Source organism: Telopea speciosissima, chromosome 1 (assembly GCF_018873765.1).
Source record: "Telopea speciosissima isolate NSW1024214 ecotype Mountain lineage chromosome 1, Tspe_v1, whole genome shotgun sequence".
In the NCBI taxonomy this organism is placed as follows: Eukaryota; Viridiplantae; Streptophyta; class Magnoliopsida; order Proteales; family Proteaceae; genus Telopea; species Telopea speciosissima.
In genome coordinates, this window is record NC_057916.1 from 10,656,546 (window position 1) to 10,683,680 (window position 27,135).

General features: G+C 39.5%; 2 protein-coding genes and 3 pseudogenes across 5 annotated transcripts in view; 1 reads left to right on the forward strand and 4 right to left on the reverse strand.

The window, feature by feature from the left end:
- Positions 1-604: 604 nt before the first annotated feature.
- Positions 605-26,829, forward strand: LOC122649002. 4 transcript variants are annotated; one of them, XM_043842344.1, is made up of 6 exons: positions 605-614; positions 3,153-3,161; positions 12,452-12,698; positions 13,244-14,107; positions 16,061-17,245; positions 23,506-26,829. In XM_043842344.1, exons 3-6 carry the CDS (start codon positions 12,539-12,541, stop codon positions 26,649-26,651), a joined length of 5,355 nt encoding a protein of 1,784 aa, XP_043698279.1. In that variant the 5' UTR covers positions 605-614; positions 3,153-3,161; positions 12,452-12,538; the 3' UTR covers positions 26,652-26,829. The 4 variants fall into 4 exon arrangements, with proteins under 4 accessions (XP_043698279.1, XP_043698281.1, XP_043698282.1 ...); XM_043842346.1 differs by lacking the exons at positions 605-614; positions 3,153-3,161 and having other exon boundaries at positions 12,189-12,698; positions 23,506-24,876; positions 24,922-26,829; XM_043842347.1 differs by lacking the exons at positions 605-614; positions 3,153-3,161 and having other exon boundaries at positions 12,189-12,699; positions 13,290-14,107.
- On the reverse strand, positions 6,633-7,205 carry LOC122658589 (annotated as a pseudogene).
- LOC122649006 lies at positions 7,510-9,249 on the reverse strand (annotated as a pseudogene).
- On the reverse strand, positions 8,473-9,024 carry LOC122671074 (annotated as a pseudogene).
- Positions 18,732-27,135, reverse strand: part of LOC122649005 (isovaleryl-CoA dehydrogenase, mitochondrial) — a 28,514-nt gene continuing 20,110 nt past the window's right edge. The window contains exon 17 of the transcript XR_006331156.1: positions 18,732-18,744. The gene's annotated coding sequence lies outside the window, so the exon portion shown is untranslated. The remainder of the gene's footprint in view (positions 18,745-27,135) is intronic.

Below are 27,135 nucleotides of genomic sequence, written 5' to 3' on the forward strand. Positions count from 1 at the left end.
CTATTCACTTGCACATATCCTAGTAATTGGATATTTCGTGCCAGATCTTCAGAACAGTAATTTTTTTAGGCTGTCCTTGACCACCTGATGTCCAGACTTTTCATTAAATGACATAGTTGAAGCATGGTTGCCTGATGTTTGGGTCATAGACCCTTGTATCTGACATATATGATTCTCTGTAGACAGAGTTGCCAGACTATGTTCAGCTTGTTGACGTTAACTGCACTAGGAGTCTAGGACCTTTAGCTTCTCATCTGGCTGTGATATTTTACAAGTAAGGCCATGTTCTTGCCAAGTACAGGTTAGCTATGGTCAACTGAAGCCGAGCCCAATCTGGTGAACCTTGGGCCCATTTAATGCCAAGATCTTGATGGGCCTGATCCTTCCACTCCTTCCCCCCCCCCCCCCAAAAAAAAAAAAAAAAAAAATTGATCCAGCTACTGTTGCAATATCTCAATTAGTGCTATAGGTGTAGGTGTGTGTGTGTGTTTTTTTTGGGGGGGGGGGGGGGGGGAAGGGTGGGGTGGGGTGGTTAATAAGGTGAAGAAACAAACTTATCCCTTCCCTGACCGGCAGCTGCTGGATCTTCTCATCTTTCCTAAACTTCCTAGTCTGTCTAATACTCTAATAGAGTAAAACTTGTTACCTGGGGAAAGAAAGGTTTCAGTAATATTCTGTCATACTCCTTGGATAGGTAGCGAACCTTATGGATTAGTCATTTGTCAAGTTTCAAGACAAATTCAATCATATTGGCCAGGCCAGGCCAGGCCAGTCCCACCAGTTATTGGATTCTTTTCCTAACCATCTAAATCTTGACTGAGAGTAACCCATTGAATGTATCATAGGATACAAAGACTTTCGCACTATAACATACCACATGAGTCAAGGGTGATGTCACAAATTTTGAAACCTAGTTTATCATACCACATGAGGAGGAAGGATAATAGAAGATTAACATAATATATATGTGATGGAACCCAAGCACAAAATCCCCTATCCGTACCGCTATGCTTAATGTGCGGAGTTGTGTGGTGATGTGTCCTTTTTTGTTAGCATTAAGAGTGCATGGAAGAGCATTTATGGTAGAAAAAAAATGATACATGTCAACAGTGGACAATACATACGTGAAGTGTACCAGTACAAGTAGGTGATCTGGACTCATGGAACCCTACCAGATGATTCTTTCCATGAGATTTTGAGTAACATCTCCTTGAGTTGTCACTAGCGTGCACGTAAACATATTCTATGATTCTATCTTTGTGTCTAGAAGCCTCTTTTTCACTGATCATGTGTTTACATTAAGATTACGCTAATGTGGCCAATTAAATGTGACAAAAAAACCCACATATCCTTCACAAACTGAAAGTACACCTAACATTCTCTTTGGTTTTTTATTCACTTTTGTTCACTAAAATATTCACATCTAATATTTCATCAATAACCTAAACATACTTTTATCTGATTTCTCAAGTCATCTGTGAGAAGACTAGCAAGCAAAGCTGACCTTTAGGAAGGAAGAAGGCAATATCACAGATAAAAGAATTCTCTTCTGATTTTTATTCTAGACTTATGAACTATTTAAATACCATGAATTATGGTCATCCACACTTGTTAACTCAAAGTAAATGTTAAAAATTTCTAAATAGATATTCTCTCAAGTCTAGAAGTTTCTTGAGGATCAATCAGCCAAATTTGTATTACCATTTGTTTATAATTAATATTTTTTTATGGTAAAATATTGGTGGCACAAGTTAGGGGTGTCAATTGGTCCGGTTCTTTAACGGTTTTAGTCATAATGGGTCAGGATTAGAACTCGACCAATAAGCTAATCTATTCCAAACTTGAGATCCAGGATCATTAATTAATGGGTGGGCCAGTTCCGGTTCCAAGCAGTCCAATCAAAATTTAAAAATAATAATTTCCTAACACATGCTACATATATTTAATAATATTATAATAAGACATTTATTTCATTCACATGAGATATGTGTCAGTTTGTTCTTCTCAAATCACATAATCAGTCTATATTACCTCTTGTTTTGTATTAATTAATTAGTAAAAACATCACCATCCTCATAAGTTAAGATAATTTTAAGGTACGTTTTAAGTTAGCATTCTTTCTCAAATAGGATTTTCAAAATTTACAGCCAAATCTTTGATAAGATAGTATATGATGCAAATGGTACCAGTCAAAATTGAAAAACTTAAAAAATAGAAGGGTTTGACCTTAGTTCTCATGACTTTGAATCTTAAGAATTAAAGTTAGAATGTGAATTTATGTCGGTTCCTAATTGGTAGATTTGGAATTGGACCAAAACTTTTCGGTAGATCCATAGCCGGACCAATAAACTATTGGGTGGATCGATTCCGGTTCTTAGTGAACCAGTTTTGGTCCGATTCCATTGCAAATGATGAGATACGATTACCCTTCCGATAATCTTCCGTATTCTTCACAGATTAAGATTGAGTTATCAGCTTGGTCTAGACAATCATCATAGTGAAAATGAAGAACTCTAACGTCATAGTTCCATTGCTCAATCATAGATTAGATGTGCATAAAGAATAGATCGATGATTTCCAGCTCGATTTAAGGGATAAGGACATAGCTGGCCCATCGAAACTCGTAGCAGATACATTTTTCAAATTCAAATACTAACAACAGAGATGGACAAGTAGAAAAACTTGATAATGGTTAACCTGACTACCCACCCGATCCGATTGTACATGTCCAAAGACTCAAATCTTATTATGTTAGGCTTTTGATCTTCACTAATTCCACCATTGGTTGGAATGCTTTTGCAATCAAGAATTGTATTGGTGCATGGTTGGATGGATTTAGGGTTTAGTTCATGGTATGTATCAGTCCATATTAGCCATATCGAACATATTTTGCCATAAAAAAAAAAGTCGATATAACCCATCCAGTCTCCACCCAACTCATGGACTGGCCTAATATTCTCAAACCCGCTCTTCATGATGTCGGAACCCATGAAACCTTCTAAGTTGCAGTTCTTCCTGTATAGACTCCTCTTTGGTATGGTTGTCATGTGGGCCTCCATGCTTGACAACAAGATGGTTGGTAAGACCATCAAGGATCTTGAGAGGCTCAAAATCATTGCATTCAATCCACAAAGGTACACAGGGAAGCCTAGAGTGTGCGTGTATATACAGAGTAAAAACTCTAAGGTGAAGGTGACGTTCCTAACCTAACAGTGCATGACACAGCCAACGGGGTGAAGACATCAAAATCTTCAGAAAACGCAGGGCTTTGTTTGCCAGGCGAGCATTTGGGAACGTGGGGACTGGGAACCAGATAGTTTGTCAATCATCATTATGGAAAATCACATGGTTTTGTCTGTGATGCCCATTCCTCCTATTCCTTGTGCTCACAAGGATATACATCATGTATCCAGTTGTACTATAAGCTGTGTCTACAGCTTTTTCTCTAAGGAAACTATTGGGTTTACCCATACCCTAGTCTGGAAGACTCTGTCAATTGCATGTATGTACGATAGAATAGTCATTTTCCACTCCTTGGTTTCAAATATTTCGTTCCCAAACTTTGTGTATCTCATGCATTCTATTTGAATGAAATTTTTTATTTATCAAAAGAATAAAAAAAAATCATATAGACGAAGTATCACATTGCTAATATGACTTTAATAACTTTAAAAGATGGACAAGATGTTCACGGGCTTTTTTTTTAGTACAAACATCCCCAAGGTGGGGTAAAAAATATATTAAGCATAAGGGCAAAAATGTGCATACAAACCTTTAGAATATTGTGGGGTAAAAAATATATTAAGCATAAGGGCAAAAATGTGCATACAAACCTTTAGAATATTGTCCAAGACAATGTTTTAGATTTTTCGCTTCGCAATTTCATAAATTTTTTTATGGGAGAGGATTCCCTACACGGACAATGTAACAATGAATCTGCACACTACAAGCAATTACGGATTAGAAAATGGTATCATCCCTATGGGGCCCACATGATCAGAATAGGAGAGAGAAATGTCAGTGTGGGCCCCACTATTTATTATGCGAGGAGGGTATAAAGGAATTTGTACAAGGGCAGTGTACCTATATTTTTTTAAATTTTTATTTTCATAAATGGATGTTCATGGAATTGGTATCGCTCAATGTGCTTTATTAACTATAAGTAAAAGGTTATGTGGTCGTGTGGTCCACATGGCTCCTGCATTTAGACATAGAAGCACACGAAAGTACCGCGCAGCCCCCATGGAAAGATAGAAATCCCACCTAGGGCGATGCTTGTGCAAGTTCTCCCATTGGCCAACGCATGAGTGCAGGCTTTGGAGGCACATACCACGATCTCTTTGCCAAGTTTCATATATTAGAAAAAAAAGGGTCCTCCTAGGCATTACTATGCTTAGTGAAGTATAATGCTTTATTATTTGCCACTTGGTAGCATATGGGTCAGTCCATGCAATTTAGCTCGTCTCCAGGGAGCCCAGCACGCCTAGGGTGCTACCAGCCATTGGGCTATACCGCACACATCCCTAGGCATGCACCGAGATGTGTGTGGCACAGCTCAACCGCTGGATGCCCCTTGGGTGCACCCTGGGCGTTGGGCTCCCTGGAGACGATCCTAATCTCAATCAATGTGATAGAGGATTAGACCAAAGTAATAAGGGAAATAAAGGAAAGAGAATAAAATAAAATCAATGGCAAAGTAGAAACTTTTTTTACCATGACCTTAAATGGATGTGCAATTGTTTTCAAATTTTTTTTTATACTACAATAACTCTCTTTGATTTAAAAAGTAAAATAAAATTATATTGAAAATATAAGGGAAAGAGAACGCTACCTAGTTGCGTGTGGTGTGCGGTTCGTGCATCTAGACATAGGGCCACACAAAATGATTGGCGCACCCTCAAGAATTTCCATCTTTCCATGGGAGTGTTGCGGTCATTTTATGCAGCCCTATGTCTAGGTGTAGGAGCCATGAGCTACACGCCACTAGGTAGATGTCTTATTCCCTAAAATATAAATTTAGGGTTGTAAACGGATCGGATTCGGCTCGGATAGTGCTATATCCGTATCCGCATCCGCATCCGATTAGCTTTCAAATGAATTCGGATAGTGCTAAATGGATACAGACACAGATATTTTATCTGTAAATATAACTTTTCGGATAGCTATAGCCTATCCATATCCACAGCCATTTAGCTTTCGGACATATTCGGATAATGCTAAACGAATATGGACACGGATACAGAAACGAATTTCGACTATTCATTTACACCCCTAAATACAATTACCAAATATGGTCAAAATCTTGGGTACAATCATGATTATAAAACTTTTCTTTCTCTTTTAAACTTATATCAATTGCTTTTTTCCTAATCTTTTAGGATTTTGATAAATCAAAATAGTGTCACCAATCACAATTGGACATGTGGCGCTGTCTAACCTGATCTGAGGAACCAGGTCTGACGAAAACTGCGGGTCGACATCGTACATCCATGTTGGCAGGCCCAGCTGATCCTCATGGGGGTTGGTTCAAAATAAGTCCATTGGAGGTCGTAGGGCAAGAGTAGACCGGGCAAGGAGCCAAGGACCTCGAGCCGTCCTTAAGGATCGACCTTCAAACATGGGCTACATGAGCTATCGAGGCCGAGTCTATGGATCGGACCAATAGGTAACCAAGGCAATAAGAGAGCCTAGCCAACCCCAAGAAGTCGGCCCCGATAGATTCAATAAATAAAAAGCCTAAAAGGGTCGAATTTAGCTCGTCTCCAGGGAGCCCAGCATGCCCAGGGGGCTGCCAGCCGTTGGGCTGTGCAGCACACATCCCTAGGAGTGCGCCGAGATGTGTGCGGCACAACTCAACCAATGGATGCCCCCTGGCAACACCCTGGGCACTGGGCTCCCTGGAGACGATCCTGATCCAAAAGGGTCGGCATCGCAACTGACATATTGAATGTCGAGTGTGACCCAGAAAATAGGTCCTCGATCTTCTTCACTCCGTTGATTTCGAATCTCTCTTTCCTTATCGTGTCCAACCACATGGCATGACGATATAGTAAGCCATGTTGGGTGTCACGTCAGCAACTAAGTGTGAGATCCAACTGATCAGCGTTGCTATACCATGCCATGTGGACTGTGGACTCGGAGCGTTACGGAATACAGAAGCGACCATCCAACCGCTGGATTGGAATCAGGTAAAGTGTTCTTAAATAAGTTCTATTTCGACAAAAATGCCAAATATACTGTGAAGCTGGATGAAATTTTTTATTCCAATGGGGGCTCAACGATCATTTCAGGCGAAAGGAAGATTCTCTTATTAAAAGAGAAATTAAAAGAAGAGTAATAGGAGAGAGAGAGAGAGAGCACATTGTTAAAAGTTAATTCCATTAAGTCATTCGTTCTTCTATATTATATATTTCACTGTAGTGGTTTTATACTTCTAACAAAGATAAAGTGAGAGAGCACGTGTAAGGTCTGCAACTGGAAACGAGTAGGAGGGAGTCATGAGTTCCTCAATCGCCTCTTCCATTTGGGAGTCATGGATCCTTTATCCATTGGAGAAACTTATCCCATGTTATCCCTTCTATTCTTTACTACAATTCGTGGAGGGGAGGGAACTATATACAAGAAGAACAAAAGGGAGTAAGAAGGGAACAGTTGAGGAATCACCAAAGTTTATCCTGAGCAACTGCATGGCGTAACTCATCTTCATAGAACAGGACCCGGTTAGAAACCTTAGACTTGCATAAAACTTTGTCAAACCAAGTGAAACCATTTACCTTGAATGAAATGTTGACTCTTGGAAGAGAACGTCAGCAATTCGCTGCATTTCAGTCACATTGAGACGAGAAGGAGGCCGGGGATCATGTCTTGGTGCTTTGGGGGTGTGAGGACTTCAGGCAAAAATACCCTTTCCATCTCCCTTACTTATAAAAGGCCAATGTTCCTTTGGGAGAGGAGTCTTTGTTCTCAATATTTTTTGTCGAGACTGATCAGGAGTTGTGTAATTGTGTAGCAAGCAATACATCTTTCCTTACTCTCTGGGAAACATGGAAAATCGCTCTCAGTTGGCCAGGGTGCAAGTGACAGAGACTTTTAAACAGTATATCCATTGGAAGAGATTCAAGCCTCGACTCTGATTCACAATCATTTGCCCGAAGAGTCGTGGGTGATATTGGCAGGTTGTTCTTTTTAACCACATCAAGTGGTATTTATATAGCACGGAAAATTGATCATTTTCGGTGATAACATCTGAGGGCTTTGATCAACAACTTTGTTTTGAAGTACTAAATCACTTTTTGACCTTTTTGTAATCTAATATAAAGACTCTTTTTTTGCCAATATCTGTGCAAGATTTGGCAGATGTTGCTTTACTATAACGAAGATGAGCAAGTGCTTCAAGCTCCAGGTACTTTTAGCATAAGTTCCTCAATCGCCTCTTCTGCTTGGGATTCATGGATCCTTTATCCTTTGGAGAAATTTTTTCCATTTTATCCTTTTTATTCCTCACTGTAACTCGAAGAGGGGAGGGAAATATATACATATAAGAACAAAAGGGAGTAACAAGGGAACAATTGAGGAATCAACAAAGTTTATTCTGATCAACTACATGGCATAACTCATCTTCATAGAACAGGACCCGATTAGAAGCATGAGACTTGCATAGAGCTTTGGCAAACCAGGTGGAACCATGCACCTTGAAGGAAATGTTGACTCCTAGAAGAGAACAACAATATTTCGCATCTCACCCACATTGAGATGAGAAGGAGGTCAGGGATCATGTCTAGGTGCTTTGGGAGTGTGAGGATTATAAGCAAAAATACCCTTTATATCTCCCTTCCTTATAAAAGGCCAATGTTTTGTTTGGAGAGGAGTCTTTGCTCTCAATAGTTCTTGTCGATACCGATCAGGAGTTGTGTAATTGAAGTGGCATTGTCTAACAAGCAATACATCTTTCCTTACTCTCTGGGAAATAAGGAAAACTGCTCTCAGTTGGTCATGGTGCAAATGGTAGAGAATTTTAACCAGCATATCCATTGGAAGAGAATCAAGCCTTGGCTCTGATTCATAATCATTTGCACGAGAAATCGTTGGTGATATTGGTAGTTTGTTCTTTTTAATCACATCAAGCGGTCCTCCTATAGCATGGAAACTGATCCTAAGAAAGTGACAACATTGACGGGCTTTGATCAGCAGCTTTGTTTTGAAGTATTAGATCACTTTCGGGCTTTTTGGAATCTAACATAATGACTCTTTTCTTGTCAATAGTTGTGCAAGATTTACAGATGTTGATTTATTGTAACGAAATCTGAGTAAGTGCTCTAGGCTCCAGGTATCTTGTGACATGAGTTCCTCAATTGTCTCTTCTGTTTGAGAGTCATAGATCCTTTATCATTTGGAGAATTTTTTTCCTGTGTTATCCCTTCTATTCCTTACTATAACTCGAAGAGGAGAGATAATGAAATACATAGAAGAACAAAAGGGTGTAACAAGGGAAGAGTTGAGGAATCAACAAAGTTTATTCTGAGCAATTGCGTAGCATAACTCATCTTCATAGAACAGGGCCTGGATAGAAACCTAAGACTTGCATATAGCTTTATCAAGACAGGTGGAACCATGCCCCTTGAATGAAATGTTGATTACTAGAAGAGAACAACAACAATTTGTCGCATCTAAGCCACATTGACATGAGAAGGAGGTCGGGGACCATGTCTAGGTGCTTTGGGGGTGTGAGGACTTCGAGAAAAAATTCCCTTTCCATCTCCCTTATAAAAGGCCAATGTTTTGTTGGCAGGGGAGTCTTTGTCTCAACATCTCCTGTCGAGACTGATCAGGAGTTGTTTAATTGAAGTGGCATTATTTAGCAAGCAATACATCTTTCCTTACTCTCTGGGAAACATGGAAAACTGCTCTCAATTGACCATAGTGCAAGTGGCAGAGACTTTTAACCAATATATCCATTGGAAGAGATTCAAGCTTCGACTTTGATTCACAGTCATTTGCCCGAGGGGTCGTGAGTGATATTGGTAGTTTGTTCTTTTAATCACATCAAGTGGTCCTTATATAACACAAAAATTGATCATTTTCGGTGATAACATTGGAGGGCTTTGATCAGCTGCTTTATTTTGAAGTACTAAATCAATTTTCGGGATTCTTGTAATCTAACATAAAGACTCTTTTCTTTCCAATATCCGTGCAAGATTTGGCAGATGTTGCTTTACTGTAACGAAGATGAGCAAGTGCTCCAAGCTCCAGGTACTTCTGGCATGAGCTCATCAATCACCTCTTCTGTTTGGGATTCATGTATCCTTTATCTTTTGGAGAAAATTTTTTTCATGTTATCCCTTCTATTTATTTTAGCCTTTTGCTTTTCAAGGACAAGACTTTATACTCTTAACAAAGCTTCAATTTTCGTACTTAATATAAATTAAAATAAAACATGAAAACGACAATGAGGAAGTATCGTCCGTCACTCTGTTCTCCTCCGATCCTCTCATAGTGGATAAGGCAGGGAAGAACAACCCGTAAGAACTGAAATACGTTAAACTAGAATGAGGGAGAAACTATAAGAATGAGAGTGAGTGGGACTGGAAAAAAAGCCTATTTTCATACTCCTAGTCCTCTTCCGGGGGAGCCTGTTAGTGAAGAGGACTTGATTGCCCCACTGGATGTGTATGCCCCTGTAGTGGAAGATCCATCCATTGAACTTGAAAATGGTATAACATGGCAAGAACAGGAGCAAACTGCAATCCAGGGGGAGCCCAACACTTTGAAGACCTTTTCTAAGGGAACTTGGCATATAAAGACCACGACAACCACTAAACCACCTCAATCGGAGGAGCCTGTTTCGAGTCCTTCTCCTGGTAAGCTTGTTTCTGATCCTAATCTTGATCTTCCTATTGCAATTCATAAGCCTAAGAGGATGTGTACTTGGCATCCCATTTCTAATGTTGTGTCATGCAATTATCTTTTTCCCCTTCTTTTTATACCTTTGTTGCTATTCCTAACACCTGACAGGAGGCTTTAGCTCAGTCGAAGTGGAAAGATGCAATGCATGAGAAAATGAAGGTTCTGAGAAAGAATCAGACTTGGGAATTGGTGTCTCTTTCACTTGGGAAGAAACCTGTAGGCTGCAAATGGGTCTATCATATATGTGAAACAAGAGAAATTGGATTGAATTGATCTTGATTCTAGTGATCTGATTTGAGTTAGACCAATCCTATATGGAAACTAGGGTTTAGGGGTTTTTTTTTGTCGATTTTGACTAATTATATCAAGATTGCAATCAACGGGACTGATCCAGATACCGATTCTTGGTTTTCATACCTTGATGTGAAGGCTTCATGTAGGGATGTGAATGAATAGCTGAAATCTATTTCCGTATCCGTCCAAAAGCTAAACGGATACGGATACGGATAGGCTATAGCTATTCGAAAAGCTATATTTACATGTAAACGGATTAAATATCTGATCTGTATCCGTGTTTGTATACGTTTAGTACTATCCGAATCCATCCGAAAGCTAATCGGATACGGATATAGCACTGTCCAAGCCGAATCCGATCTATTTACATCCCTAGCTTGATGTATGATTTCGTAATGATAAGTATCCTTTTACTTTCATAAATGTCCAATTTATGTTGAGACTTGAGAGTGTTTAGACGATCAAGTGTGGAAGAAAAAATTAAGGACACATGTCGTCACAAAACTATATATAAAGAGTCGTTATCCTCCATTGATTTTTTTTGGTAAAGGGTTATCCTCCATTGATATGGGCTTGGGAATGAGTGAATGATTTCTCACACCAATGTCAGGTGGAAGTGTCCGTTAAGGTTCCAACATATAAATATTTTTTTGGGTGGAAGATAGGGTTCCAACAATGTTAATATGTTATTAATATATTTAGGTGGTCGTGGGTTAAATTTAAAATGGATTTGATGCTTTCATTAGTCAATATAATGTTTTAAAATTTGTTTGAAAATATTAAAATTGTTTAAAATATAAGAATTATTAAAAAAAAATCTAAGTTTACATGGTGGGTTATATAATTAAGAGTCTAAATTTATGACATTAATATCGTAATAATGCATGGGATTCTAAGTTTCACTTAATTTTTGGTCGAATAAGATTAAAAAAATATATATATTTTAAATAAATAAATTCCAAGCATACTCTCAACCTTTAGAATTTGACTTTGTTTACACCAATCTCTCACTTTCAAAGCATGATTTTAGGACTGCGAGTGGGAATGAATACCACTCCAATCCAAATGCAGGGTTTAAAAACCCGGAATTGGGATCCGGAACGGTCAACCCGATTCTGATCCAATGGGTTGAATTGGTAAGTAATCAATCTTAATCGAGCATATTCTATCCTAATCTTAGAATCTATATCCGGAATCAGAATCACCCCAATTTTTTTAATCCTAGCTCGCTCCTATGAGAAGGATGAGGTCATTATTAACCTCTCACCATTTGTCTAATGGCGGCGGTTCAAGGTATTAGTATTGGTATTGGGTCAGTTGATACGTATCGCCGATATCATTGATATTTGATATTGATTCAATATTGATATCAACAATGTAATGATGGTATCGATACAAAAGAGGGTAAAATGGTAAAAAAAATCAGTTTGATCCAATTCAATATAATTAATTCATATTGGTATTAATATCGATATCGATCAAGAGTGATACGGATAACAACACTGAAACCTTAGACCTTGACAAAGCAGGGGAGGGGGCGACGTAAAAACAATAAACACTATTGAAATCGACAAGGGATGCACAGTTAAGATCAAAGTTTGTAATCAGGGTTGGAATCGTTTAGAGTAGACTTCGATCCGAATCGTCTTGTTTCGGTCTGATCCAAATCCAACTGGTTTTAAGCAATTTGGTGGTGAAAGTGAAACCCCGCCTCAGTGATTAGTCAATTGTGATTCAAGCGTTGGGTATAATAGTCAATTAATAGTCAAGGAAAGGGGTATTATAGGAACAATGTAGAAACATAATAAAGAAAAGAGGGGTGGGGCTCCCGGGGTCTTCAAAGAAAAAAAGAAAAAGGGCGAAGAGTTTAGCGGACATGAGAGGGCATTGAATTCCGATTAATGGCGCCATGAGATATCTCTCCAATTCTCTCCTCTTTTTTATTTTATTCTTTTTAAATTTTTTCTTTCCCCATTGAAATACAGCATACAGGCTGTTCTCTCCCCTTCAGCGTTTTCACCACCGCGAGAGAGAGGGAGAGATTGATTGACGGAAAACGAAGATCGCAAAGAAACCGGCGGTGATTGTTTCTCTGCTATTTATTTTGCGAAGAAGAATCATCATAGCGTCTGAGCACTCTTTTGTTCACCTGCTTTTTGGTCTGTGGATCTGGTGTTGCAAACCCTAATCAGGTTATTCGACTTTGTTCGTGGCGTTTTCGCCTTTTGTCTTCCTACGGTTCTTTAGCCTGAAGGGCTTAGAGGGAAGGAAGGAGGGAGCTGAGGTGTTCTCTGTAATTATTTTCTTCCTCCTGGTTGCCGATGCTATTGGCTGTTTTTTCATGCCGCCGGAAGCTTCGACCTGGGATCGGAAGGATCTTTTCAAGCAGAAGAAGAATGAGAGGTTGGATGCCCTAGGCTCGGTTGTTAGATGGAGGGACTCTCATCATGGATCTCGCGACTTTGTTCGATGGGGATCGGACGAGTTTCGCCGCCCTCAAGGTACGTTCCCCTTCACCCCTGGAAAGAAAGAAAGAAAAAAAAAAAAAAAAAAAAAGCTGTTCTACTGTATTGTTTTGGAAAACACTAGTGCTAGGATTTTAGGAATCTATAGTTTCTTTTGACGAAGAGCCACTTGGGTTCGTGAACCTGTTATTTTCATCCTTTCCTTTTCTCAATCGGTCTGTGTGGTACCAAAGTTAGTAAACCAATTGATTCGGGGGTGAAAAAAAGAAGAAAGAATGCATTTTCCTCCATCCTCTGTTGGCAAATATGTTCTCTTCTTACTCGTTTTCATCTTCTCTTTCCCAACCCGTTTATTTCTTAATCGTTGTGGATCCGTTTGTTGGCTCTTCAGATTTCGTCTTCTTGGCTGCTGCTTTGCATAGATCTAACTTCCCCCTTTTAGACACTTCTTTCTTTTGACTTCAATGTTTACGTTTCTGGCAAAACTAGAGTTATTTTATATTTCTGCAAGGTCTGCAGTCGTTCCTGCTTTGATTTTGTTTTTGATTTTCCCTTCTGTTTAAAATTATTTTCTGCTGAAGGTCATGGTAAGCAGGGTGGTTACCAGCTCTTTTCCGAAGATTCCGATTATGGATGTACGATTTTGCGGTCCAGCGAGAGAATAGCAGACGATGATACCTGCAGGTTTCCTGCGTCCCGTGCCGAGGCAAAATACGGGCGGAACAGCAGGGAAAATAAAGGATTTTTGAGCCAGAAGGACTGGAAAGGACATATTTCGGAGAGGGACACCGATGGAACTTTTAGCTCGTCAGGCAGGCAGCATGAGATAAGTGCTCAGAGGTCAGTCGACGATTTGTTAACATACGCATCTCACCCTCATTCTGACAATGAAAACTCGTCGTTGGATCTACTCAACTACAAAGATCACCATGATAAAATGGGTGGTGTCGATGGCTTGGGCACAGGCTACAGATATGACAAAGATCACTCGTTTGGCTCGATCACCTGGAAGCCCCTGAAATGGACCCGTTCTGGTAGCCTGTCATCACGTGGCTCTGGTTTCAGCCACTCGAGTAGCAGTAGGAGCATCACAGCCGATTCAGTGGAAATGGAGCCCGAGTTACAGAACGGGAAAGTACCTTCAGCTCGTATACCTTCTGGGGATGCTTCTGCTGTTGTAAACACTGCTGCTCCTTTTGAAGATTCATGTCTCAGGAAGAAGCAGCGACTTGGATGGGGCCAGGGGCTGGCAAAGTATGAGAAGGCGAAAGTTGAAGGTCCTGATGAGACTATTGGCAAAGGTGGATTGATTCCATGTTCAAACAACAATAGAATTGCGCATGGTCCTGGTCCAAGCCTGTCCGACAAAAGCCCAAGAATCACGGGTCTATCAGAATGTGCCTCTCCTGCTACTCCGTCTTCTGTTGCATGCAGTTCATCACCAGGTATACGTTTATGTTGCCTTCAACTCTTCAAGGTTCCATTTGGATTAAATTACTCGTGTATTTCTAGACTTTTGTGAGATGAGCTATTGGCCTCTTGTTTCTTTCTCTGCTCTTTCGCTCCAGATTGGGTTTCCCACTGAATCCTATGACAAGTGTTGTTTATATAATACAATTCTTTCCAGGATATTAGACAATTTTCTGTTCCATTTACCTCTGAAACAAAATAGGGTAGAAACATCTTTGAAGTTTTCTGAGACTGTCAACTCTTTTTTCTTTTGATGCTTTGATGGTAATATATAGGATTTATCTTTTCTAGTATTGAAAATCCCACAAATTAAATTTTGCTAATTTTGTTGTTTGAGGATTCACCTTTTTATTAGCTGAATCATTTATGGTATTGAAATCTGTGCTAATATAATTTTGTTTTTGAGGATTTTGACCTCTTCTTCATAAAGTCTAATTTCTTTTATAGTCTCATTCTGGGGTAAAGATTGAAGGAACTAAAAGAGCCAGGGGCAGGCCTAAAATGACCCTAGGAGAAATGGTGACGAAAGGCATGCATAGCTTAAAGTATGATCTCGAATAGAGTAGTAGATAGGAGGGCAAGGATCCATGTAGCTGACCCCGTTTAGTTGGGATAAGGTTGTGTTGTTGTTGTATTCACATTCTGGGGGTAAAAGGACTTTCCTAGAAAAGCACACAATCATTTTTTTGCCTTTTTTCCTTTTCTTTTTGGTGGGTTTGAGATTTGTTAAGTTTTCTATGCAGTCAATCATCTATGCCTTGCCTACCTTATTGGATCATTGCCATTCATTGGTTTGAATGACACTCTGTAACAGTAAATATTTTTGTGTTATATATGAAAATTTGCAATTGCAAGTTTGATTCTGATCCACGTTCAGTATTCATCTAATAGTTTCTGCAGTGTGGGCACACTGTTTTTGTTATGACATGTTCTTTCTCTTCTATAATTTGGAAACATGTGGCTTTCTTTTCGTCCCTATAGGTTTTTTAATTCATCGCTTATATGAGGAGAGCATGTCATTCCTTACCTTTAGATGTCATGCTGTCAGACTGGTTTGGTGTTGTATGCATAACTGTATAAGTGTTGGTTTTCTTTTCATCCCTATAAGTTTTGTGATTCATGGCTTTTATGAGGAGAGCATGTCATTCCCTACCATTTCATGCTGTCAGACTGGTTTGGTGGTGTATGTATTAGTGCTGGCATGCCTCTTGTACTGCTTGTTTTCCAGGTGTCTGTTGTGTTTAAATAGTTTGGTGGTGTCCAATTATAGGATCTTGTAAGCTTTGAGTGGGGGGGTTGTGAGTGGAGAAGGGGTTATGTTTCTGCGTGAGGTTCTCATGCTTTCCCCGTTGACTAAACTGTGTGTGCTGTTTAGGCTTACCTAAAACTCATGGTTGCTAGGTAGTACATGAACTAATTGGGCTGTGGTCTCTAGGAAATGGTTGTAAGCATATTCTTACTGGCTCTTCACTTCTTTTCTTAGAGAGTTTTATCCTTGTTGGATATATATTGCTTTCCTTTTTATGGGATAACTGATGTCATATTACATCCAGTGATTATCAAGTTTGCAGTTGGTGGTGTATTGTTCTTTTTGTTTTTACTATTATTATTAATATTTTCTCTTTGTAAGGATCCATGTAACCAACCCCATTTAGTTGGGACAAGCTGAGTTGTTGTTGTATTATCAAGTTTGCAGTTGGTGACGCAATCTCTTTCTCACAGTTCCTTGTTTCTTGGGATTCTTTAAGAATCCATTAGCAATATGTGGATGTCTTTCGTACTTCTCAGAGAAGCATTTTTTGTTTCTTTTCCACTGTAGATTTTTTCCCATTCTAACATTAGCTGCATATATTTTTGCAACTGTCTGCTTTATTACTGTTTTCCTAGTCATTCATCCATTGTGCTTACTTATTTGCCTATGTCTACAGGGGTGGATGACAAATCGTATGATAAGGTGGTAGATATTGATAATGATATGTGTAATTTAAGTGATTCACCAGCTCAAGGATTTCAGAATTGCCTGGAGGAGTTCTCTGTTAGTCTAGAGAATTTGGAGCTCAGTCCCTTGAATAATTTAACCTCCATTCTTGCTGATCTGGTACAAGCTGAGGATGCAAGCTCTGGTGACTCTTGTTTCGTGAGATCAACTGCCACAAATAAGTTGCTGCTATTAAAAAGTAATATTTTGAAGGCGATTGAGAAGACTGAATATGAAATTGATTTGTTTGACAATGAGCTCAAATCCTTGAATTCTGAATTGGTAATTGGTGGTTCTTGTTTGAGAGGGCCTGATTCTTTACAAGTGATCAGTGCCCCCAAACATTGTAAAAAAGTATGTGATGCATCTAATGTATTGCCAACATCAGCTCCCCTGCAGGTAGCTTCTTCTGGAGATGTCCTCAAGGAGAAGCCGATGATTCACAATGATACCTTGTTAGATGTATGTGCCGGAGTTGGGGATATGGATATTGAAAGTCCAGGAACTTCTACGTCCAAGTTTGTGGAACTGCCATCCGCGGAAAATCCAGACTCTTCTGCAGAACTGTCAAAGAATGAGGAATCTTCTATAGTTTTAGAAGTAGTCAGCTCAACAACTGCTGGTGGACAATGTTTATTATCCTCTGATGAGAAAAAGCTAGCAACAAGTGTATCTGGGGCGGAGGAAGCAAATCACCTTGAAATCAATACCAATGCTCAGATTTCCAATGACTTGAGCCCATATAGTGGCACAGAATGTAAATTGCTTTCTTCAATATTTACATCCAATAAAGATACTGCGAGAAAAGCTTTTGAAGTATTTAATAAATTATTGCCCTCTGAGGCTGAGCAACATCAAGTTGATATTTGGGGAGCCAGTTGTGCCTTTTCCCTGCAGAACAGGGTGCTTGTTAAGGAGAAACTTGCAACAAGGAAATGTTTCCTAAGATTCAAGGAGCGAATTCTTACCCTGAAGTTTCGGGCATTTCAGCACTTATGGAAGGAAGACATGTGTTTACTTTCAAGGAGGAAGAGCCGGCCGAAGTCGCAGAGGCGGTTTGAATTGAGCTCACGAGTGTCGCATAATGGGCACCAGAAAAATCGATCATCTATCCGGTCTCGGTTTACTTCACCTGGTAAGATCCTTTATAGCATTTGATCCTGTAACTTTATCTTGCTTCTACCCCCCCAAAAAAAAAAAAAAAACTTTATCTTGCTTACTGAAAAATGGAAGTGAAACTGAATTATCATGAATGCAATGAGATTACTGTCTAGCTTTCCAAAACCTGAGAAACCATTTGCGCGTTGCTTCTCTGTGCTTATTAATTGAGTGTAGAATGGACTACCTTGCATCTGTCAATGCCACCAATATCTGAAGATTAATAACTCTGAAAGTCTTATTATGCTTTTGTCTTTTGTTGAGGATGAGTTTTCTGATGGTTTATTTAGTGAATGCAGATGTTTTCATTTCAGATGTGTAGGATTAGCATGAAAGTTGTGTTTTTTTTTGGTTGATTGATATAGAATTTATTTCATTGAGAAGAAGCCCTTTCTCAGAAGTTTTGTTGGTCAGTGACAGTCCATCATGATACAATTATACAGTTAATTGAGAGCATTGAACTGATTGGGGGACAACTTGTGTGTTTCCTTTCCTGGGAAATAGACCCTATTATAGAACTTGTGGAGATGAGAAACTTCACATAAATTTATTTGTCTGTTATGGTTGGTATTGATTTAGTTCTGGATGGTGTTGTGTTTTGTCAAATGCTCCAAAATGTGATGTCCTTGTGTCTGTGTGACATTGGCTTTTGTTTAGGGGTTGAATATAATTAACTAAACTAAAGTTTAAAGCATGTATTTTTTTTTGAATCTTTGTATTTCCTGTTTCAAAAAATGAGCTTCAAAGTTACTCGTCTTTATTCTGGTCCACCGGTATTGAGTCCTAACTTTCCTACCTGCCACAACAACCCACCGGTCTTGCTATTGGTTTTAGAATAAAAAAACTAGTCTGAAGCCCACAATTTGGGGTCCACTGCCAAGGGTTATTTGCATGGAGTTGGTTCTCCTACCCTAGTGTGTCGCTCAACTGCCGCAGAGGAGGTGAGCCAGTGAGCTTCCTTCATATTGTGAGTTTGTAACTTGTTTAGACATATATGGACACCATAAATTTGTTATTCTATCATGCAACATGATGTGATTGACAGTTGTATAACCAGAAGTTTATACTCCATCATCTTAGGCTCTCTTTGGTATGATTTCTATTTCAATTTCAGTGGGTAATTTCAATTTTTTATGGTGTTTGGTATGATTTTTGCACTCTTTCTCATATAAATAGAAATCTTGAAATAGGTGAGGAGCTATTTTAATTTCAGTGGCTGAAACCACCTCCAACTATTTAGCACTATAATAATAAATAACATGTGTTCATAACCTCTAAAATTGAGGGTAAACTTGCCATTTGACATGTTTAAAAAACTGAAAGCAAAAATGCCCTCCTCTGACCTCTCTCGAGTGCTGCTACTCCTCTATTCACAATTTTCGTGGTAAAACCACCGTTTCATTGCCCTGCCATAGTTCACCTTTCTCATTGAAATAAATGCACACACAGGATTTTCTCTGCCACGAATGTTCACAACTATAATCACCTTCAATTCCGACTGCACCAACGAAAGCTTCAAGGTGATTGGAACCCCTTCTCCTTCACACCCTTCTAACCCCAGGAAGGATTCAAAACACTCCAAAATACTTCAAAATTCTAACTCTGACCTGACATCCCATTCCCATCCAGTGTTCCATTGATTCTCTAGAGTTTCGAAGGTCCCCACAGTAGATACAGAAGTTAGTGTCCATCAGAGATTATGAAGTTGCTTATCAAACACTCCAAAAATACTCCAAAAATTCTAACCCTGACCTGACATCCCATTCCCATCCAGTGTTCCATTGATTCTCTAGAGTTTTGAAGGTCCCCACAGTAGATACAGAAGTTGGTGTCCATCAGAGATTATGAAGTTGCTTATCAATTGTCAAGCCATTGGCTCAGTGAGAGCCACCGTTTTGTACCTTTTGGCTCGACTACAATGCCTTTTCCATTGACTGGTCGAGACTAGCTTCCCCGAGTAAGAAGTTACCAAAATTCGATTCCTTTTGATTGCCGCGATCGCATCAAGAGGGTGTGAAGCATGTGCAATCACCAGGCCCAATTCGAACTCCATTCGCTCGTACACATACCAAAAAGGGATAAAAGGGAAGAGGATGAGGACGGCAAAATATGGTGATGCGGATGGCTTTGCGTACGCGAGAGAGAGGGAATGGAATCTGAAAATTATGATCCAAATGTATTTCTTGTTCTTGAAATTATTTTCTAGTGATGCAACCAAACAATTTCAATTTTTCACCAGAAGATCATTTATTGACTTCTTTCATGAAATCAAAGAAACATAGAAATAGAAATGATACCAAAGAGAGCCTTAGATTCATGTTATATGAATCTGGGCAAATTCTACGATCATTTGGTTACAGTAGTTAGTATTCTATTTTCTATGTCATTTGATATGTTCCCTTCTATCTTCTGCATTGATGTATACATCTTTGCATGTGTATGCTGTTTGTGCATTCTAAGTTAAATCATTAGGAATTCATTTCAACCTCAGTGGCTTTCATCTATTCTATTGTTTGAAAATCAGAGATACTCCAGGCACGGAAGGTGAACAATCTTATTGGAGGGACAAGTGTTAGATGCCAAAATTGGTGGGTTTCATAAAGGATTCTATCATACAAAAAGTTCGAGGGGTATTATCATGAGCTGGTCATCCGAATGTTTTAGTATAGTCAGTTTGATTTCATACATTGTATAATTGTTAAACCTTGCTTAATGATCCCTTTCCTGTTTTTATGATGAGAATGTGGAAAATGGGGAGATAGTAAAATAGGCACATAAATCAGGAAACCTTGATTTTCTATTGCAGCTAATTTAGAAAAATTTGATTTACCTATAAATTGGTTAAAAATTTGATTGTGTCCTTGTTCCATGTCTCTGCCCTTTCCGTACTTTTTGTGATAGCTCGTTTTTGTTAAATTTCCCCCCCACATCAATGCTATGGTGGGTATTCTTTGGTTCGGCAACAATTGCATTACAAAATCATTGGAGATTGACTTCTTTAGGCTGCTTCTGTGGGTGTGCTTGTTTAGTGGCTCCATTAGCACTTTATTGATTTCTATTACTATCTTTACAAAGAAACATCCATCCCTAACCCCCCCCCCCTTGGACTTTATTTGTAAAGTCTCTATTCCTTGGTAATCGAAGCCCAAAGATCTATGAACTAGCTCCCATGCTTGACTAGCCAGGCAGACAGAGAACCCTGCGTCCTTTTGATTTCTCCTTCATTTTTATCAAGTATTTCAGATTTACAATGAAATTTTTGGAGATTGACCCGCAGTTTTTTATTCTGCACATCTAACCCCTTTTTTTTCTGGTATTCTAGTGCTGGAATTTGCAAACTAAGAAAAACATCCCTAATAAACCATACATTGTGTTTTATAAATACTCACATGCCTCCCAAAACTTTCTTGCCATTACTACAATATGCAATCATTGAGGAATATTTCCCTCAATTATTCTGGATATTTCTTTGGAGTCCTTGTTGCTTAAGTTGTTGAATTTGTTCTCTAGCAAAAAAAGATATGAAGGGGATAAGAGACAGCTTCCCCCTCACTCTGACATCAGTGTCTCATCTTTTTTTTTTTTGTGTTGGGGGGGGGGTGTCTTATTTATTTATTGCTATATTTTCTTATTTTAACCCTTTTTCTACTTTATTTTATTGCATATTCTTTTCATGTAATATTGCGAGGGGTTGATCACCTCTACGCAATCATTATGTAGGTTCAAGGTATATATCAAAGAAAATAGATTTAAATATATTATTTAGTGGTGCTTTTTGTAGAGAGAATGTAGATGATGTTGAGTATGTGGAGTCTTTTGACCCAATGAATCCTAAAAGATGACTTGCTTTTGTCATTTTGGTACAGATTATGGTTTTATTAATTCTTTTTGAATGTCTGGATTAGGTTGACTAACTTTGTTTAGTTGAACTTTGCTGGGAAAGTGGGTTATGTATTTGATATCTTATGATCAACTTTCCAGCTGGATATTCATTTATGGAGTGTTGGTATGTGGTGCTTCGTATGGGGAATTGTCTTCCAGTATTTCATTCCTAGTAATACATAAGATATGTGCTAACTTAAAATTCATAATAAGTTCTGTTTTGTCTTAATAGAGTTTAGTTCGTGGCCTCATCCTAGGTTATTTGGTACTGGCGTTACTTTGGTTGTGTCTGCTGATGATGCCCAAATTACATGGTTTGCTGCCTGCCCTGAATACCCCATTCTCTCAATTTAGTTGTTTAAGAACCCTTAGTCGTTGACATTCAGAATCGTCACCCTTGGTTGCTTGATTATGTTACCGTTTCCTTGTTCTTCAGTTGTTTGACACTTTCAGGTGGTTGGTGAAACTAGACAAAAATTGAATATTATGTAATTTGCTTTCATTTGGTGGTAGTGGCCTTTTGTCTTTCAAGTTTCAAATTCCCTTCTATTGTGTAGTATGAATGCAGAACCAAAATGCCAAGGTGTCTTGGAGTTCTTGATCTCAAAGTGGGTTCTGTGGAATTGCAAGAATGAATCATTTGTGGTTAAATGGGTGACTTTTGCAGTGGAAGATGTATCTGCTTTGAGAAGATCATGCAGTCAACAACTGGCTCATTGCAGTTGTGTCAAAAAATATTTCACTGTTCAGGATTGTTGAGATATAGACATTGGCATTTGTGAGATGGCTTTATGGTGTTGATGCTATTACTAGTTCAATGGTTCTATCAATCGATCCAATAACTTTGAAATTCTTAGTGATGATTTGGAGTGAGGTGATGGATGATTGGATGCATGGCTAGTAGAAGTATTGAGAAACTTGCCCAATTCTCGGTCTCAGATTTTCTCTACCCCTTCATTCACCAACATCTTTGTTCAAGATTTTGGGAATTTCATTTGGGTTCAAGATTTTGAAATTTCATTTAGCTTGGGCAGAATTACAGAATCATGGATTTTCATTTTATGTGCCGCACAAAAAGATGATCCATTTAATTTTTCATTTCTTCTCTACTTGCTCCTCAATGGAAAATTGGAAAGATATGAACTTCAACTGCTGAGGGAGTGCTTGAAATGCTTTTATGTTGTCTAAGAGCTTTACTGGTGGCTTTGATAAATGGTTCACCGGTGACTGCAGAAGTGATGAATTAAATTAATTTTATTGTTGAAGATGGTTACTGTAAGGTTACTACTGTTGGAATGTTTCATGTGTGAGATTATATGGGTATCCAGGTTCCTAGTTCTGCCGATGGTCTTAGGATGAGGACATTGATCGATTTGTTATAGACCGAGGAAATGAGACATGGCTTTCAGGCTGTTGGAAGACCTGTGAATACATATCATGGTCATCATTTTGTATGTCAAAATCATGATATGATGGTATGGCTTCCAATCATTGTTATGAGATGCTTTAATGCGTTCCTGCAATATGAAGCTGAAATTTGATATATCTGCTGCTAGTTGAGGTGTGGATGAAATAAGAATGTAAGAATGTATGTGCTATCCAATTCCTTGGAGATGCAATGTAGCACCGGACAGTATTTAGGCATAGTCTATTGACATAGTGCAGGGTGCTCTCTAACTGTTATAACGCCCCCTCCCCCCCACAACACACACACATACACACACGCCAAGGAAAAGACTTCTCTTTCTACACAATTGGTGTAACTTGAGGGTCATCACTTGGTGTGATGGCAAGGTCTCGTTACCGCCAGCGCAGTGGCGCGAGTTTGAGTCCTGGGAATTAGCCTCTCCATGAAGTGGGTAAGGCTGCTGCCTGCCTACCATCTACCTCTCCCAGACTCTGCGAAACGTGGAAGCCTTGTGCACTGGTTTTTTACACAATTGGTGTAACCTCTATATTGTAGAGATCTGGTTCTAGCTTTCCTCAAGGGTAAGCTCATCTCCTATCCCTATTTGTCGGTTATTTGACAGGGTAATAATTGATAAATAGTTTCAAAGCAATTATCTAGCCGACCCTATTAGTTGTGGATAAGACCGAGTTGTTTGTAGGTTCAAAGCAATTATCATGGGTCTGAGCTTCATTGTCGAGAAACTTCAATTATTAACTTGTTTTAATTCTAAATGGGTCAAAGCAATTATCTAGCTTCTTCTTGTGGTCCATTATGTTCTGATACATTTTATTTTGATTATTAACTTGTTATAATTCTAAATTGTTGTTTATTTTGTTATTGACTATGTTTCTAAATGCTTTTTCTTTGGTGTAAATCTCATTTTTCCAAATCTTGATATGCTGCAGCAGGTAATTTGACATTGGTTCCTACCACAGAGATAATGGATTTTGCCAGCAAGCTGCTGTCAGATTCCCAAATCAAGCTCTATAGAAATAGTCTGAAGATGCCTGCTTTAATCTTGGATGAGAAAGAGAGGAGGCTTTCAAGGTTCGTTACCACAAATGGATTAGTTGAGGATCCCTGTGCTGTTGAGAAGGAAAAGTCAATGATCAACCCATGGACTTCTAAGGAGAAGGAAATTTTCATGGAGGTGCTTGCTATGTTTGGGAAGGACTTCAGAAAAATTGCATCTTTTCTTGAGCACAAGACTACTGCTGATTGCATTGAGTTCTACTACAAAAACCAGAAATCAGAAAGCTTTGATAAAATAAAGAAAAAACTGGAGCTGAGAAAGCAAGAAAGAAGTTACCCTACCAATACTTACATGGTGACATCAGGAAAGAAATGGAATCGAGAGGTTAATGCCGCTTCCCTTGATATGTTAGGAGCAGCTTCTGTGATAGCAGCTCAAGCGGATGAAAGCATGAAGGCTCATCAGACTTGTGGGGGAAAGTTGTCTTGGGTGGGTTTTCATGGCTACAAAACTTCTCGTGGTGATGATTCTGCCGTGGAAGGGTCGACCAGTGTCGGTATTCTTGCAAATGAGAAAGAAGCTGCAGCTGCTGATGTGTTAACCGGAATATGTGGTGCTCTATCATCTGAGGCAATGAGCTCTTGTGTTACAAGTTCTGTTGACCCAGGAGAGGGTTGTCAAGAGTGGAAGAGCCAGAAGCTTAGCTACAGAAACAGTCGACCTTTGACACCTGAGGTTATGCAGCTTGTTGACGATGAGGAAACCTGTTCAGACGATAGCTGTGGGGAGTTGGATTCAATTGATTGGACAGATGATGAGAAGTCCATTTTCATCGAGGCACTGAGAATGTATGGTAAGGATTTTGCAAAGATCTCCCGTTGTATGGGGACAAGGTCACGTGATCAGTGCAAAATCTTCTTTAGCAAGTCTTGGAAGTGTCTTGGCCTGGATGTGATTCATCCTGGTCCAAGCATTGATGGAATGCCAGTGAGTGATACCAATGGAGGAATGAGTGACACTGAAGATGCTTGTATCGTGGAGATGGAGTCTGCCATTTGCAGCACTCAATCATCATCCAGGATGGATGTGGACTTTCCATTCGATATGGAAGCATCGGCAAATGTAGGGATAACTAACTTGCCGGCTGATATGGACGGGCTTATTGATAAAAAATGTATGGGGCTACCAGAACATGAAGGTTCTGAGAAGGGTTTGGGAGTCGTTGCTGAAGATGTTCTGGCCGTGCCAAAATGTGGTTTTGATGGTGACATCAAGTTGATGGAACAGGTGGAAGACAAGGTAGGTGCTGCTCAAGGTGTTACATTGGCCGATGATGCTGTAAAAGTAGAGGCTGCATTGAGTTCTGAACAGCCTGTGGAGATTCATGGAAGTCTTGTTTTTACTGCTGAGATAGAACATGGAAAAGAATCCACTCAGCCAAGTATTGCTCCTGTGGATGAACCTGTAAGTGCTGAAGGACCAAAGGGAACTGAAGGGTTGAGATTGAACTGTGCAATTGAGCTCCATGCTAAACCACATGCTGCTGCCGAGCATTTGATGTGCTCAGAAATAACACACACCACAGTGTCTGAAAATGGTCTAGATGATAGAAATAATGCCAAGAGTAGTGCAGATACAAATAGCAATACCAGTACTTTATGTTGCTTTCCACCAGATTCTGCAATTAGTAAAGCTTCTGGCAGTGTAGCTGATAGAAGAAATTTGCCTGGTTTTAGCTCAACTTCCAACGTACAGCATCAGGTCTCTTTGGAGCTTCTTCCATCTGTTCATAATCCTCAGATTATATCATGGCCACAGAAGGGGAACTGTCCTGTGTCTGCTAGTTTAGCATTACAGGATTCTTCTGTTATCCATAGTGAGGATCATACCATGCAGCCAATACCCCCACCATCATCAACTCTTAATGTTGAGGAGGAGCAGGGAAACAAGCAGCAACTGAAATCTTCAAATACAGATGCCTACCATCAGTATCTTTTGGGACAGTCCTTGAATCAGGTTGCCGCCTCACAGATTCTCAGAGGCTATCCTCTCCGTGTGTTGAACAAGAAAGAGATGAATGCGGATATAGACAGCAAAAGCAGTGGGAAGTCCTCTGTAGTTCATAGTTTCTCGAAGATGAACAGTGATCAACATTCCCATCAGTATTTTGTGCAGGACTCGTATAATGAGAAGTGTACCAGTTCAATGCTTCCCCACTCAGTGGCTGAGCTCCCTCTTCTGCCCAGATCTCGAGAACAGTCAAGTGATCATCCCAGACCCCATTCTTTGAGTAGTAGCCCAGAAACAGTGGAAAGCTCACGTAGGACTGGTGATGTCAAATTGTTTGGTCAAATTCTTAGTCATCCCTCGACTTTGCAGAAGCTAAATCCCACCGCCAGTTACAATGGTGATGACAGGGGGATGTCTCCTGAAACTAGTGGCAGGGCATTTAACTTAAAATTCACTCCAGATCAAGGGATTGAGAGTGCTTCAGTTATGTCCAAGGTTGATCCTAGCAAGTATTCAGGCTTGGATGATTTCCCCATGAGGAGTTATGGTTTTTGGGATGGGAACAGGATACAGACTGGCCTGTCATCTTTACCAGATTCTGCCATCTTATTGGCGAAGTATCCAGCAGCATTCGGAGACTTTTCAACATCCTCACACAGGGTTGAACAGCAGCCACCACCAATTATGAAGAGGAATGACCGGAACTTGGGCTGTGTGTCTGTTTTCCCGAGTAAAGATGTGAGCAGTGATTTTCAAGTTTACAGGACTTGCGATGGGACAAAAGTGCAGCCATTCACGGTAGACATGAAGCGCCATGATGTGTTTTCGGAGATTCAGAAACGGAATGGATATGAAGGCGTGGCGGGTTTTCAAACACAAGGGAGAGTTGTTGGAATGAATGTTGTAGGGGGAGGTATACTGGTTGGAGGAGGAAGTTGTACAGGGGTTTCAGACCCAGTTGCAGCCATACAAATGCATTATGCCACTGCTGAAAGGTATGGTGGTGGGCAGGCTGGAAGCATGAGAGAGGAAGAATCTTGGAGACGGGGAGGGGACATAGGCAGGTAGTAGAAGAAAGATACGCAGCAACAAGCAATAGGAAGGTATGTTGGTTAAAGAAGGGACAATTTCTTGGGTCCTTGGTTGCTCTGAAGAAAGTTAAATTCTTTTTTTGTGGGGGCCGCTTTGTACAATATTTTTGTAAAACCTCAAATGGAACGAAAGGGAAAATATGGGTTACTTGGAAGGAAAAAAAAAAAAAAAAATCTTAGGAGCTTTGTACTTTGCCGCTTTTGTATTTGTTGGTATGCGATGGAAAAAAAAAAAAACAAAATAATTTGGATAAATTTAGGAAAGGAGCCTAGCTGCTGAGGACAACTTGTTCGCGGGCGTTGTTGCTGTGGTTCACTCTGACAGATCTCTCAGTTTTTATTCCATTCATTCTTGCAGCGGTGTAAAAGACAGCGTAGGAGACCTGAATTATATAATCTCATGTACATAGTCTTCTGTTTTTTTAGAATTCTTTTTAAAGGCTTATTCTTCTTGCCATTCT